This window comes from Mesoplodon bidens (genome assembly GCF_964165515.1).
Source record: "Mesoplodon bidens genome assembly, contig: HAP1_SCAFFOLD_211, whole genome shotgun sequence".
In the NCBI taxonomy this organism is placed as follows: Eukaryota; Metazoa; Chordata; class Mammalia; order Artiodactyla; family Ziphiidae; genus Mesoplodon; species Mesoplodon bidens.
The window spans coordinates 451,588-465,887 of record NW_027672297.1 but is presented as its reverse complement, the minus strand read 5'-3'; the positions used below and the strand labels follow the sequence as shown (position 1 = coordinate 465,887).

Here is a 14,300-nt window from a genome sequence, read left to right as displayed (position 1 = left end):
AGAATTCGCCTGTGAAGCCATCTGGTCCCGGGCTTTTGTTTGTTGGAAGATTTTTTATCACAGTTTCAATTTCAGTGCTTGTGATTGGTCTGTTCATATTTTCTATTTCTTCCTGATTCAGTCTTGGCAGGTTGAGCATTTCTAAGAATTTGTCCATTTCTTCCAGGTTGTCCATTTTATTGGCATAGAGTTGCTTGTAGTAATCTCTCCTGATCTTTTGTATTTCTGCAGTGTCAGTTGTTACTTCTCCTTTTTCATTTCTAATTCTATTGATTTGAGTCTTCTCCCTTTTTTTCTTGATGAGTCTGGCTAATGGTTTATCAATTTTGTTTATCTTCTCAAAGAACCAGCTTTTAGTTTTATTGATCTTTGCTATCATTTCCTTCATTTCTTTTTCATTTATTTCTGATCTGATTTTTATGATTTCTTTCCTTCTGCTAACTTTGGGATGTTTTTGTTCTTCTTTCTCTAATTGCTTGAGGTACAAGATTAGGTTATTTATTCGAGATGTTTCCTGTTTCTTAAGGTGGGATTGTATTGCTATAAACTTCCCTCTTAGAACTGCTTTTGCTGCATCCCATAGGTTTTGGGTCGTCGTGTCTCCATTGTCATTTGTTTCTAGGTATTTTTTAATTTCCTCTTTGATTTCTTCATTGGTCACTTCGTTATTGAGTAGTGTATTCTTTAGCCTCCATGTGTTTGTATTTTTTTACAGCTCTTTTCCTGTAATTGATGTCTAGTCTCATAGCATTGTGGTCGGAAAAGATACTTGATACAATTTCAATTCAAACAAAAATTTTTTTTAGCTAAGTAGTATTCCATTGTATATATATATATCACATCTTCCTTACCCATTCATCTCTTAATAAACACTTAGCTTGCTTCCATATGTTGTCAATTGTAAATAATGCTGCCATGAACATTAGGGTGCATATATCTTTTCAAATTAATGTTTTTTGGTTCTATTTTTTTCGATATATATCCAGGAATGAAAATGCTGTGTCATATGGTAGTTCTAATTTTTTTTACAAGTTTATTGGAGTACAATTGATTCACAATGGCATATTAGTTTCTGCTTTATAACAAAGCGAATCAGTTATACATATACACCTGTTCCCATATCCCCTCCCTCTTGTGTCTCCCTCCCTCCCACCCTGGACCCCTCTTTACCGCTTCCCAGCAGGTGCACTGTCCTCTCCCTGCTGGACTCTCCCTCTCCCTCCCATTCCTCTTCCACAGCCTGGTGGGAGAGTGGGGAGAGGGACAAGGAAACTTAGGGGAAGCAGCAACGTTTCAGCCTTATAAGAGTGAGATAATGGCTTCCGTGGTGGTGCAGTGGTTGAGAGTCCACCTGCCGATGCAGGGGACACGGGTTGGTACCCCGGTTCGGGATGATCCCACATGCCGCGGAGTGGCTGGGCCCATGAGCCATGGCCGCTGAGCCTGCGCGTCCGGAGCCTGTGCTCCGCAACGGGAGAGGCCACAACCGTGAGCGGCCCGCGTACCCCCCCCCCAAAAAAAATAAATAAAGAGTGAGATAAGTATGTAAAAAAAGATCCCAGGTACATCGACTCAGTGGATTAAAAAGTTACGTTAAAACACGCAATTTGGCAAAGCTCTTTGGCTGAATGTTTACTGACACTGCGTTCAGAATTCTGTACTGGGGGAGTACACGTCCGCTCCCCTCAGGCACCTTTGAGTCCAAGAGCCATTTGGAGAAGCTAAAATCATAGAAAACTACAGGTGCTCACGCACCCTTCAAAGGGTGTCTACAAACACACACACACACACACACACACACAAAAAGGGTACCTTTGGATGTCACAAAGTCCATGGATTGTCCAAAGCCTGCCCCTTGATTCTAGTTAAGAAGTTCTAGTCTACTTATCAAAATCTTGAGAATGTGGTATCACTGTTGACCCAGAGATTTCACTGCCTGAATAAAAATATCACATGTACAAAATACTAAATGGAAAAAACTCCAGTTCAACACAGATTATTTTTCTGAATAAAAATGTCACATGCACAAAAAGACTAAATGGAAAAATTTCCAATTCCAGACAGGTTATTTTTCTATGAGGGTAGGAAGTATATGGTAGCCGAGATGCAGAGAAGAAAATAGCCAACTCAGGGTCGTGCAGTGTCACTGGAAGCTTCTTCTGAACCTCCCAACTCGTACTTCCACTCCTCCCCTTGGGGTCTGAGTCTTGCTTTTTTTCTTGGGTTTCCCTGGTGGCACAGTGGTCAAGAATCCGCCTGCCGATGCAGGGGACCCAGGTTCGAGCCCTGGTCCGGGAAGATCCCACATACCACGGAGCACCTAACGCCCGTGTGCCACAACTACTGAGCCTGCAAGCCATAACTCCTCAGCCCGCGAGCCACAACTACTGAGCCCACGCGCCTAGGGCCCATGCTCTGCCGCAAAGAGAAGCCACCTCAATGAGAAGCCTGCACACTGCACCGAAGAGTAGCCCCCGCTCGCCGCGACTAGAGAAAGCCTGCGCCCAGCAACGAAGACCCAACGCAGCCGAAAATAAGTAAAACAAAAATCTTAAGGAAGGAAGACAAGAATTCTCGTTGTGCAACCATCCCGACCATCCATCTCCAGAATGTTTTCATCCTGTCCAAGTGAAACTCTGTCCCCATTAAACACTGACTCCCCACCCCCCTCCCAGCCCCTGACACCCACCACTCCACTTTCTGTCTCTATGAATTTGACCCATCTGGGGACCTCACAGAAGTGGAATCATGTAACATTTGTCCATTTGTATCTGACTTATCCACTTAGCTTAATGTCTTCGCGTGTCATCTGTGTGGTAGCCTGTGTCAAAATTTCCTTCCTAGACCCCAAAGCCAGTGTGGACAGTACACAGTGAGTGAGAAGGAAATAAAACCGTGGGTCTGAAGAAGTTCAGATGTTTGCCAAGTGCAGTGGGAAAGCAGTGAATGAGAGGTGTCCTGATCCAGTTTGCACTGAAAGAGGAACAATTGATTTTGGCTGCTGCATAAATGGATGGGGTGGGGATTCAGTAAGAGTGGAAGTCGGGAGACCCAGGTAAGGTTAGGAATTTGGCGTGGTAGTCCAGGAAGACGATGTCTGAGAAGATGGAGAGAAGTAAACAGGTTCTCTATATTTGGAGGGAGAATCAGCAGGGCTCATCGGGGGATCAGATTGCGGGGAGGTAGCGGGGCGCTATTCTGTTTACTCTGTGTGCACGTGTGTGCTTATGCCTCTACTGCTGAGACTTAATTGTTTCTACAAAGAAACACTAACCTTTCCTCTTAAAAGTGGAATTGTTAAATTTTCACTGTTCATACAAAGAAATGTCAATCTTTGAAAAATACATAAATGGTCTTTGTATGAATTAGAAACTTTCCTTCCTGTTTGTGGGTGAATAATATCTGTTGTGTGAATATACACACTACATTTTCTTGATCCATTCATCTGTCAGTGAACACTTGGTTTGTTTCCACAGTTTGGCTCTGAATCTTGCTTTTGAATTATTGTTTGGACTTTGATGAGAAGTATCTCTGTTGTTCAGGATGTGCCCAGAGGTTTATTCTGTCTTCTGATCACTTCCATATTTCTAATTAGCCCAAGCAATGCATACGTAGCGTCAAATCAGTTCATCCAAGGTGCAGGGACTGAGTGTCTCTTTGGTTTGCACTCGTGGACTTTCTGAGATGTTCTAGGTCTCAGAGGCCGTGCAAAGAGTGTCTGAGGTCCTCCAGAGCTGCCACAGCCTGGCTCTCCTCAGGGTCTGCACTGCTGGGAAAAGCACTGCTGCTTGAGGACCTGTGTCCCTCTGCTGTAGACGTTGCATTGTTAGGAGGCAAATGAATTCAGATTTGCGTTCATCATGCTTTCAACCATCACAGCTGATTGGGTCCTTGTATAACAAAACAGAAGTTCACTCTCCCTCTTGGCTAACAGGCTTTCAAATATTGGAAGGTTGGTATTCTGTCCCCATGAAAATTTCTCTTGTATACTGTGAAATACCCTGATTGCTTTATCTAGTCTTCAGATCTGGATTTGCATAATCCCACCCCACCGCATCTTGTCCAAATGTGCAACAGTCGGGTGGGACCCATCTTAAGATGTGTTGGTATGTTGTCCAAAAATGGCGTAAGCAGCCCAGATTGAATGTGATGTTGTAAGTGAGCAGGACCTTGTGGGGCCTTCCTGGGACGGATTCTCCCCATGTCTTCTGCCTGCTTCTTGTCTTTAGAAAATTTTAGCCTCCTAACCTTCCGTGAGTTGGAAACAAACAATTTAATCAGAGAAGGGAGAAAGTGCCAAAAGAAAGGAAAAGAGTCCCAAAAGACCAAATAATACTAGTGTAGCCGTTAAACAAAGTCAAGGACCTTTAGTTCCTCCTCAAGGGCTGTAGATACTGTTCTGAGCCACGTCCTTGGAGCTGTTTTGCAGAGACTGAAGCCCCCAGTAGGGGGGAGGAAGGTAACTGCATGCTGCCCACAAGCACGTAGACCCCAGAGCAGCTGGAACCAGCCGGTTGATGATGTTGACCTCAGATTACCTCACCACCAACCAATCGGAAGAATGTCCACAAGCTGACCACACACCCCTCAACCTCCTCTCCCTCACCCCACTCGTTTGTAATTCACTTTAAACATTTTTTAAATTTTATATTGGGAGTATAGTTGATTTACAGTGTTGTGTTAGTTTCCGGTGTACAGCAAAGTGATTCAGTTATATGGACACAGATATCTATTCTTTTTCAGATTGTTTTCCCATTTAGGTTATTACCGAATTTTGCTTTTTTTTCGTGGTGCTGTGTGGCTTGTAGGATCTCAGTTCCCTGACTAGGGATTGAACCCGGGCCACGGCCGTGAAAGACCAGAATCCTAACCTCTGGGCCACCAGGGAACTCCCTAGGTTAATACAGAATATTGAGTAGAGATCCCTGTGCTCTACAGGAGGTCCTTGTTGATTTCCTGTTTTATATATAGTTGTGTGCATATGTTAGCCCCAACCTCCTGATCTATCCCTCTCCCCCACCTTTTCCCTTTGGTAAACATAAGTTTTTTTTCTATGTCTGTGAGTCTGTTTCCGTTCTGTTCAGAAGTTCATTCGTATCACTGTTTTAGATTCCACACAGGAGTGGTAGCGTATGGTATTTGTCTTTGTCTGACATCCTTCACTTAGTCTGATAATCTCTAGGTCCATCCATGTTGCTGCACATGGCATAATCTCATTCTTTTTTATGGCTGAGTAGTATTCCATCACACATATGTACCACATCTTCCCTATCCATTCCTCTGTCGATGGACATTTAAGTTGCTTCCATGTCTTGGCTATTGTAAATCGTACTGCTATACATATTGGGGTGCATGTGTCTTCTTGAATTATGGTTTTCTCTGGGTATATGCCCAGGAGTGGGATTGCTGGGTCCTACGGTAGCTCTAGCTTTAGTGTTTTGAGGAACCTCCACACTGTTCTGCATAGCGGCAGCACCAGTGTACATTCCCACCAACAGCCTCACCCCATCTGTAAACACCTTTCCCTGAAAGCCACGGGGGAGTGGGGGCCTTCTGAGCCCTAGATACCTGGACCCCTTGCTTGTTGCCCTGCCATAAACGCGGCACTTTCCTTCACCGTGACCCGTGTCCGTAGATGGGCTTTAGTGCGTGCGGGCGAGTGGACCCAAGTGTGGTTCCGTAACAGCGTGTTTGGAGATCAGCAGAACTGTCACCTCTCCTCCTCTCTCTTCCTCCTGCGGATGCAGTTTAATGTAACAACGGCTGTAGCTCTAGTGCAGAAATACCAGTGGGGTGAAGCAGAAGGGCTTTGTCAATACAGTCCTTTGGGCATGAGAGTCCCGTGGAGAAAATATTCCAACACAGATGCCTGGACCCAGCCTCACAGATTCTAATTCCACAGCACTGAGCCAGGGCCTAATTTTAACCTTCTCAATGGACATGCTTCTGATGTGGAAATGACTGGGTGGGATGTGCCACCCAGGCTGGTGCAGTAGGGGGTCTTCAAGGCATCGTTGAATGCAATAAGCAGGAGGGAGGTGAACCGTGACCTGGATTTCAACCAGGCAGCCTCTGGCAGGGCTGTGGCCGGGCCATGGGTCCACAGCTGAGCAGACGTCTGTGTCAGCCTGCAGTCCTCCTGCCAACGGGTCCGTGACAAGCCCTCCAGCGGCCTGGTGCTGCTGCGGATGAGCAGCCCTGGGATCGGAGTTCAGCCCAGGCACCTACCTGCTACATACATAGTGCATGTGCTTGTGAGGAAACCGCCCTCTCCACCAGGAAGCCTGGAGCACATCCTCCCGTACAGCCCTCAGAGGGGACCAACCCTGCTGACACCTTGATCTCACACTTGCAGCCTGCGTAAATGTCGGACAGTGCATTTGTGTTGCTTAAGCCCGCCAGTGTGTCGTATTTTGTGACGCAGCCCAAGTAAACTGCTACGACCTGTATTTTGAATAAGAAGGAATTCACATGAGGCGGTCACTTTCCTGCTTCCCCTGCCTTTATTTTTTTATTTTTATTTGTAAAAAATTATTTATCTCTCTTAGGCTGCATCGTGTCTAATTGCAGCACACGGGCTTAATTGCCCCGTGGCGTGTGGGATCTTAGCTCCCGGACCAGCGTTCCCAGGCTTTGAACCCACGTACCCTGTATTAGAAGGCGGATTCTTTACCACTGGAACACCAGGGAAGTCCCTCCCCTGCCTTTAAATTAAGACGTGTCGCTGAGCTTCAAAGAAGAGCCTGTCCTTTTCTGTTAGATTACAAACTTGAGTTTTCTTCTTAAACAGTGCGTTTCCTGGTTGTGGTAGATGTGTTAGTGTTGAAAAAAATGGTTGAGAGACTTTAAGAGGAAAATGATTTTACAAATCCTGAAGATGGGTGCCAGTTATCTTGATAAAATTGGTATGTTAAGAGACCCAAAATAAACAGGAGAAAACACAGGCAACTACTTAGGAAATGCAGGATGGGAAAGGCTTCTTCAAGTACAGTGTCCAAGCTGATGAAAAGTATGAAGTGAAAGTGAAAGATTTGAACACAAAATATCTTTTTAAGTGTCTGTATAACAGAATGTGAGAGTAAAAAATTAAGTTAAAAAGATAAAGAACAGGGATTGACAGATACACACTTTTATATGTAAAACAGATAAACAGTAAGGACCTACTTACTGTTCAATATCTTGTAATAACCCATAATGGAAGAAAGAACCTGAAAAAGAATACATATATTCTTACATAAATACATGTAACTGAGTCACTTTGCTGTACACCTGAAATATTGTAAACGAAGTATACTTCAATAAAAATAGATAAGTGACAAAGTAGGGAAAATATCTGTATTTAATAGAAATGCAGATACAAAAAGAGAAAGCTTTATATTGTAAATCTCCATATATATGAAGAGATCTTAATGAAAGCAAACTAAAAGGTGGCCATTGCTGCTTCTGGTCGAGGTGAAATCGCAGCGTCCAGGTTTACCCTCCTAGCTTCAACAACTTTAAAAAGGGGGAAATGTATGAAATGACAGTTTTTCGCCTTTTGGAGAGAGGGGTGAGTCGTGAGAGACATCAGCTCACTGCTGGACATCCTGTTCATTGGGATGACTCTGTACTTCTTATTCCCTTTTTTAGAGCATTTCCTCAAGACAGCTTGTAATAGAAAGACTTCCAGAGAGTGTCCAGGGCAGGGGGCTGGGGAGCCCAGCATGTCTCTGGGCTGGAGGGATAGAATGAGGTGTTGAGGTGGGCACAGCAGCTGGGGTTCACAGGCCACCCCAGTCTTCTGCTGAGACACGGTCAGTGCACGTGGGTGAGGTGAGAACTGGAGGCCTGGTGGCGTGCTCATGGGCGCACTGCCCTTCCAAGGCGCTTCCCAGCAAGGTACTCCGTGTAGCTGATGTCCTTACGTGGTGAACTTGGAAAATGCGAGAAATGCGCCCTGGAGGTTTGCCAGGCTCAGGCTCAGAGGAGGTGTGGTCGCTGTCATTCCCACACAAGCAGCATTTCATCGGTGAGAATTCAGGCAGAGGCCAGAGTCAGCAGCAGCAAGAACTGGAAAAGACCATTCGTGGCTCTAAGCAGCCACTTCCAAGAGCAGTTTTGGAGAAGCACACATTTTGTGCAGGATTCATTTAATGTGGCAGTTCAGCTGGGGAAATCAGGAATGGGTTAGGTGCTTATTCATTTGCATGAATCATCACTTCTTATTTCCGTTTTTAGAGGATTTCCTCAAGACGCTTGTAATAGAAATACTTCCTCTGTCCCTTTCGTAAGTATCTAAATCTTTTTAAAAGCTAAATCAGTCTCTTGCCAGCATTACAACCCAGGAATGTTTATGTTAAGGACCTGAGAGCTATCTTCTTTATCTCTCTGTCACCAGGGGAGTTTAGGCTAGGTGTTAGGCACTTTCCTCTGAGCTATAAGTACGTGCTTGTCCTAGACATAGGAGAAGTTGTCTTTCTCCTTTGGATAAAGGGTATTAACTAGCATGGACAACCACCGAGATGACCAGGTGAATTTAGGATGTACTCTGAAAGAATGTATGCCATTTTTATGGTGGTGTCAAGTCTATTCCCATGAGGCAAGTTCCCGTTTATCTTGAGAACCTGTATGCAACAGATTTTATCTGCTGAGCTATAAAAAAAAAAAGGTGAGGTTGATTTCATTTGCACAAACATTAGTGGTTCACCTGTGGGTGCACAGCACAGTCTGGTTTAATGGTTATTCAACAGTAAAACCGTTTTCTTTATCTCTACATTTGTGGAGAGGATTTTCTCGGTTGGCGAGAGATTTTTTATTTTTATTTTGTGTGTTCGTTAATTAATTAATTAATGAGACTGTGCTGCACAGCATGCGGGATCTTAGTTCCCCAACCAGGAGTCAAACACGTGCCCCCTGCAGTGGAAACTAGGAGTCTTCACCACTGGACCACCAGGGAAGTCCCTGGAGATTTTATTTTTACCTTTTCCCCTAGCAGCTTTTAAGGAACAGTTGGCCAAGAACACAGTTATATTATTTCACCCCCAGTGATAAATAGTGATAAATCATTACCCTTCTGATTCCATTTTTGAAAAATGATATTTTTACCTAACATAAAAAGTATCCTGTATAAGAGGTAAGATCCCAGGTATCTGTTTTCTGTTTTCGGTTTGTGTGTACGTTCTGATTTTCGTACAGTTTTTAATGCGTTGGTTGTGTAATCTAAACAGCTACAGTTTCTATTTTCTTTTCCTTCCGTGGGCAATATTAGTTTGTGTCATGGCTGGGCATTTATTGTATTCTAGGATTTGAATGAAAGTTGTAGCGTTTCAGTTAAGCGAACATGATACCCTCCTTCCCCTCTCCTGGTGGTGGGGGAATCTCAGATGTAACCCGAAATGTCCCAGGGCCGGGAAAGGACCAGGGAGCCTGGAGACCATCACACAGCCCCCACTTGAGGCCACACCTTTCCTTGATCCCTAACAGGAGTGAAGACAAATGGGCAATGGAGTCCCTGGTCCAGGCGGCACACCCTCGCAGCACAGCAGCACTTGAGCGCCAGATGAGAAGGAGACATTTCATACGTTCACTATCTTGACGGCACGGAGACTTCTGGGAGGCTTCTGGAGTCCGGGTACTTGTCCCGTGCTCCTGGCGGGCTTTGGCAGGCGGACTTCGGGCGTCCGCCTGCGCAGGTGCGCCTCATGATTTGTGCGTGTTGGCGCACGCGCACCGTCGCCGCCCCGCCCCCGCTTCCTGTGCGTGCCCAGGTCGTCGCTGGCTGTCGTTCCCCCGTCTTGGCCTCTTGCGGGCGAGCATTTAGGGGCCTGCGGGGCGGTACGCTGTCCGGGCCGGCCGGCAGCCCGCGGGAGCGGGCTGTGCGGGCGAGGGTTCGCGTGGGCCGGGCGGAGGCTGGAACTGTGACCTCCGAGCTCGAGCTGCGGAGCCCGCGTTTGGGCCGGAGTGGCCGGGCGGCCGGCAGCGGTGCAGTGCCCGACCATGTGCAGCGCGGGGCCAAGCGAGGTCCCGGGAGGGACGTGGGCCCAGAGCCGGCTCCTCTGGCCCAGTGGTCTCGGGAGGCGGAGCGGAGGGACCCCGAGAGAGGAGCGCGCCCGAGGAGCAGCCCCCGGACCGGAGCCTCGGGAGCCCGGGGCCGGTGAGCGAGTCCCGACGGGGTAGGTGTTGCGTCTGCAGGCCTGTAGTTGGTTGTGGAGCCTGCGGCCCTTGAAGAGCAGGGCTTGGGGTAGCCCGCGCCGGGCCCCGCGGTAGAGCCACCTGGAGGGTTTGACCGCTTCCCGGAGGTGTAGGGGCCGGGCTGGAGGACAGGGCTGGCTGCTCCGGATGGGGCTCCCCTGGGACTTGTGAGCTCTGGGTGTCCTGGGGGAGCAGGGTCCACAGGCTCGGCCGGGACGTGCCGCGTCCTCCCCTCCGTCCAACCCCGATCCTCCTCCTCGTCCTCCCCCTCCTGTCGCCGTCTCGGCATCTCGCACGTGTGTCTCAAGGCGCGTCAGCACCTTGGTTGTGTAATGTAAGTGTCCGCCGCCCCCCTGGGTTGTGCCCTGTGGAGTCGCCCAGTGTAATCGGTGCAGGATGAGTCTGCAGGGCTTCTGTCCTGCTGCCTCGGGTGAGGAAGGAAGCGATGGGGCCTGAGAAGGGAGATGACTTGTCCTAGACCCTCACCGGGTGTGCACGTGGGGTCGCTCACAGGACTCCAAACTCCTAGGGCAGGTGTTCTGTCCACTTAAAGTCAGCTTTAATAAAAGATGTTTTCGAGCGTCGCACTTAAGTTTGTAAAGTTTGTACAAATCATTGCAAGACTGAAACGCACCTGAGTGTGTCCCTTTATTCTGGGTATCCTGTGGATGTTCTGATCTAAGTTGTTAACAGACTGAGAAGAGATAAACTATAAGCGTTTTTTAATTTCATATTTAATGACGGAGGTTTATCTTAATAGGATTCAATGTACACTCGCTATGGAAAAATAAAGTATCCCCTCAGGTACCAGAGTCACGTGGGAGTTACAGACCTGAGGGTGGTTGCTCCCTCCTTATTCTCACAGGCCCTTCTGAAGGTGACAGGACGGGTCTCCCACAGGTGTCTCTTGTGGAGCGCGGGGCGGGTGCTCGTGCACCCCGAGCCGCTTCAGTCGTAGCTTCACTGCCTGCGTTTTCCTTCTCCAGGTCCGCCTCCACTGTCACAGTCCTGCACGTTGTTCCAAGAGCAGCGGAAAATGAGTCAGCCTCTGGTGAGTTTTGCTGTTTACGTATTTACCTGCTGCTGTTCTTTTGTGATAACACCTTGGGAGGCGCATAGTTCAAAAGTTAAAATGGGAAAGTAGGAGTCGGTAAAAGATGTGGTTAGACAAAGTGTAGAGGAGCAGGTCAGCACCAAGTGTTTCTGGCAAGTTCTACGTGTAGATCCCAGGATCCTCTTAGAGCCACAGTACAAGCCTCGTGTTCTTGACATTTGTGGCAGAACACCATCCCTTGCTTGACTTATATGGTCCTGCCAAATCACTTTTGTTCTCGAGCGTTAAAAGGTTTCCCTGAGGATCCCGCTGTAGGCCGCGAGCCTTCCTGAGAGACAGCCCCTAACGTGTTGACGTTGGTGCCTTCCTTGTGCTTCCTGTAAGCCGAGAGCGTGCTGTCCAGGGAGCACTCAGTGCATATAAGTTGTCTGTTCAGTAGAACACCGTTGTCACATAGGTACATTGTTTTCAGTGCTCAGTCGAGGGATGCAATGAGGATCATCTGGAAGAACAGCCTTGTCACCCTTCCAGTAAACTGCGCTCTTTGTCTCTTACAATCTCAGAGGGTCGCGTTACACACCATGCAGTGAGGTCTCTGGCAAAGATTCTTGTTTCCCAGCTGAATTGTATCGTGCAGCCTGCGGTCTTGGTTCTGCCCCTCCACGGAACCTGATCCGGTTGAGGTGACCTGGCATCCAGCATACAAAGCAGTGGAGATTTGCCAGTCGTCACCTCAGACCACTGTCGCCTTGCCATCCGCAGAGTCTGCTCTGTGGGTTTCTGTGACAGATCTCTCCTTGCTGTCTTCCTGACTGACTCTGTCTTCCGCCCTCTGTGTGTGTTGTCGTTTCACCCTTGGTCCATGACTCTCCACCCCGTCTGATCTCACCCTCTGGTGCTTTTCACCTCCAGCTCTGTCAGTTCTCCCACCTGGACCAGACAGATGCCTCTGTCCAGCCACTTGCCAGCATCTCTATGGAGTTTGTCCAAAGGGCACCTCAGATGACTAGATCCAGTAGATCCAGAAATGATTATTTACAGCTCCCCTGCCCCTTGCCTTGTCCTGTTGTCTCTGGCGGCTCATCGTTGCATCATCCAGCCTGTCACCTGCCCAGAAAAATGAGTTCATTCTAAAGTCCTTCTCCATCCTCTGTTACCACGTTGTAGTGTGAGGCTTGTTAATGTCGTCTTCTGAATGGTTTTTATTCGTTCTCCTTCATCCCATACTTGCTACCATTAAAACAGCTTATCTGTTCATTTCTGTAGTTACAGAAACTTCTTTTCTGTGCCGCTACCTCTTTCCTCCAGCAGCTCAAGTGTATTCTCCACGCTGAGTATTTCTCCTAAAATATTAATCACAGCGTTTTGTCTGCATGTGGGAAGCACTTTAGAGGTTCCCTGGGTGACTGGACAAACGAGGTTGCCGTTCCGCGGAGCCAATAACCATCGAGCCCAGCACTGGGCGGAGGTCGTACCTCGCTGATGACGCGTTTGGATGGATCTGTGGGGTAAAATCCTGATCGGAGAGGCTTAGGAGAGAGGAGTGGAAGAACTGGGTTTGTTCTGGTCCCAACTTTTTCAAGACATTTTGCTGTGACAGGGAAAATAGAAACTGGACAGTAGCTGGGGTAGGAGCTGAGGTCCGGGGAGGATGTTGTGTTGTGTTGTGTTGTGTTGTGTTGTGATGGGAGAAATAACAGTGGGAATGATCCAGTAGATGCGTGTGGGGGAGGGGAGAGCTGCTACCCGTGGTCCTGGAGTGGGGAGGGGATGGCTGAGCAGGGTTGCAGGTGGGGAAGCCCTCCGATGGCTTCTGTGTTCTCAGGGAAGCAGCTCCTCAGCTGAGGGTGAGGGTGAGGTTGGGGGTTTGAGGGGAGAGCAGAGCTCTGGGTCCCAGCTCCATCGTGACCATCAGCACACACAGTGCATCCAGCTGGGAAGACTGTACTTGCCTTCCCTGCCTGAAAAGCCATCTCCTTTCTTAAATGTGGGAGTAATTACTCTTTGGGGAGCCTATGTAATTACACGGGTGCTGCTCAGCTCAAAGCGAATTGAGTGCCAGTTCTGGCCACGGACATTTTCTGCTCTGCTGATGGAAGGGTCCCCAGAGGAAGTGTCCTGCTTGCCTGGCTCTTGGCCTCGAGGACCCTTCACACCATCTAGTGTTGTGTCTTTTATCTTTGACATAAGCATCAAATGTCTTCAGTTTCTGCATGTGATCTTAAGAAGCAATTCTCTGCTTCCAGGAGCTTCTGTGCTCCTCGGGAAAGGCACTTCACAGACATAATTACAGGAGAGCTCGGGAATCCTGCCTGTCGATACATAGGGAACTCCAGAGTGCTGATAAAGCAGAGCCTGCTTTTATTTATTTATTCATTCATTCATTTTAATTTTTTATTTGTTTACTATTTAACTTACTCAGTTTCGGCTGCGTTGGGTCTCTGTTGTTGCACGCGGGCTTTGTTCTCTAGTTGCGGCGACCGGGGGCTACTCTTCGTGGCAGTGCGCGGGCTTCTCATTGCGGTGGCTTCTCTTATTGTGGAGCACAGCTTCTAGGCATGCGGGCCTCAGTAGTTGCGGGTCGTGGGCTCAGTAGTTGTGGCACACAGGCTCTAGAGCGCAGGCTCAGTAGTTGTGGTGCACGGGCTTAGTTGCTCCGCAGCATGTGGCATCTTCCCGGACCAGTGTTCGAACCCGTGTGCCCACCATTGGCAGGCGGATTGTTAACCAGTGTGCGACCAGGGAAGTCCGAGAGCCTGGTTTTAAATGCATTGTCAGAGCACGTGGCTCAGTGACTTGGGGAAGGGGGACGGCCCTCAAGTGCCCAGGACTTGGGTAGCTGCAGAGGTTGGCGAGGCTCTCAGAGCAGCGTGAGGTGGACTGGATGAGGCTCCTGAGGTGCTGGTAAGGACCTCCTTCCTTAGGATGTGGGCCTCCCGTCAGGAAGAGTGGGACGTGAAGGCAGGCAGACCCTGAGTTTGACTGAAGAGCCTCCCCTCTGTGCTGGTTTTGGTTTCTTCCTGTGGAGAAACTGAAACCTTGTAATTGGGACAGTGAGTCATCTGATCAAAAGATG

At 48.2% G+C, this 14,300-nt stretch overlaps 1 protein-coding gene across 1 annotated transcript in view; it reads left to right on the top strand.

Annotated features, from left to right (window-relative positions):
- Positions 1-9,071: 9,071 nt before the first annotated feature.
- The window catches only part of LOC308610385 (uncharacterized protein), a gene marked incomplete at its 5' end in the record, with an annotated part of 112,940 nt that continues 107,711 nt past the window's right edge, over positions 9,072-14,300 (top strand). The window contains 3 exons of the mRNA XM_081259540.1: positions 9,072-9,112; positions 9,800-10,132; positions 11,157-11,221. Coding sequence (XP_081115666.1) covers positions 9,072-9,112; positions 9,800-10,132; positions 11,157-11,221 — 439 coding nt within the window. The remainder of the gene's footprint in view (positions 9,113-9,799; positions 10,133-11,156; positions 11,222-14,300) is intronic.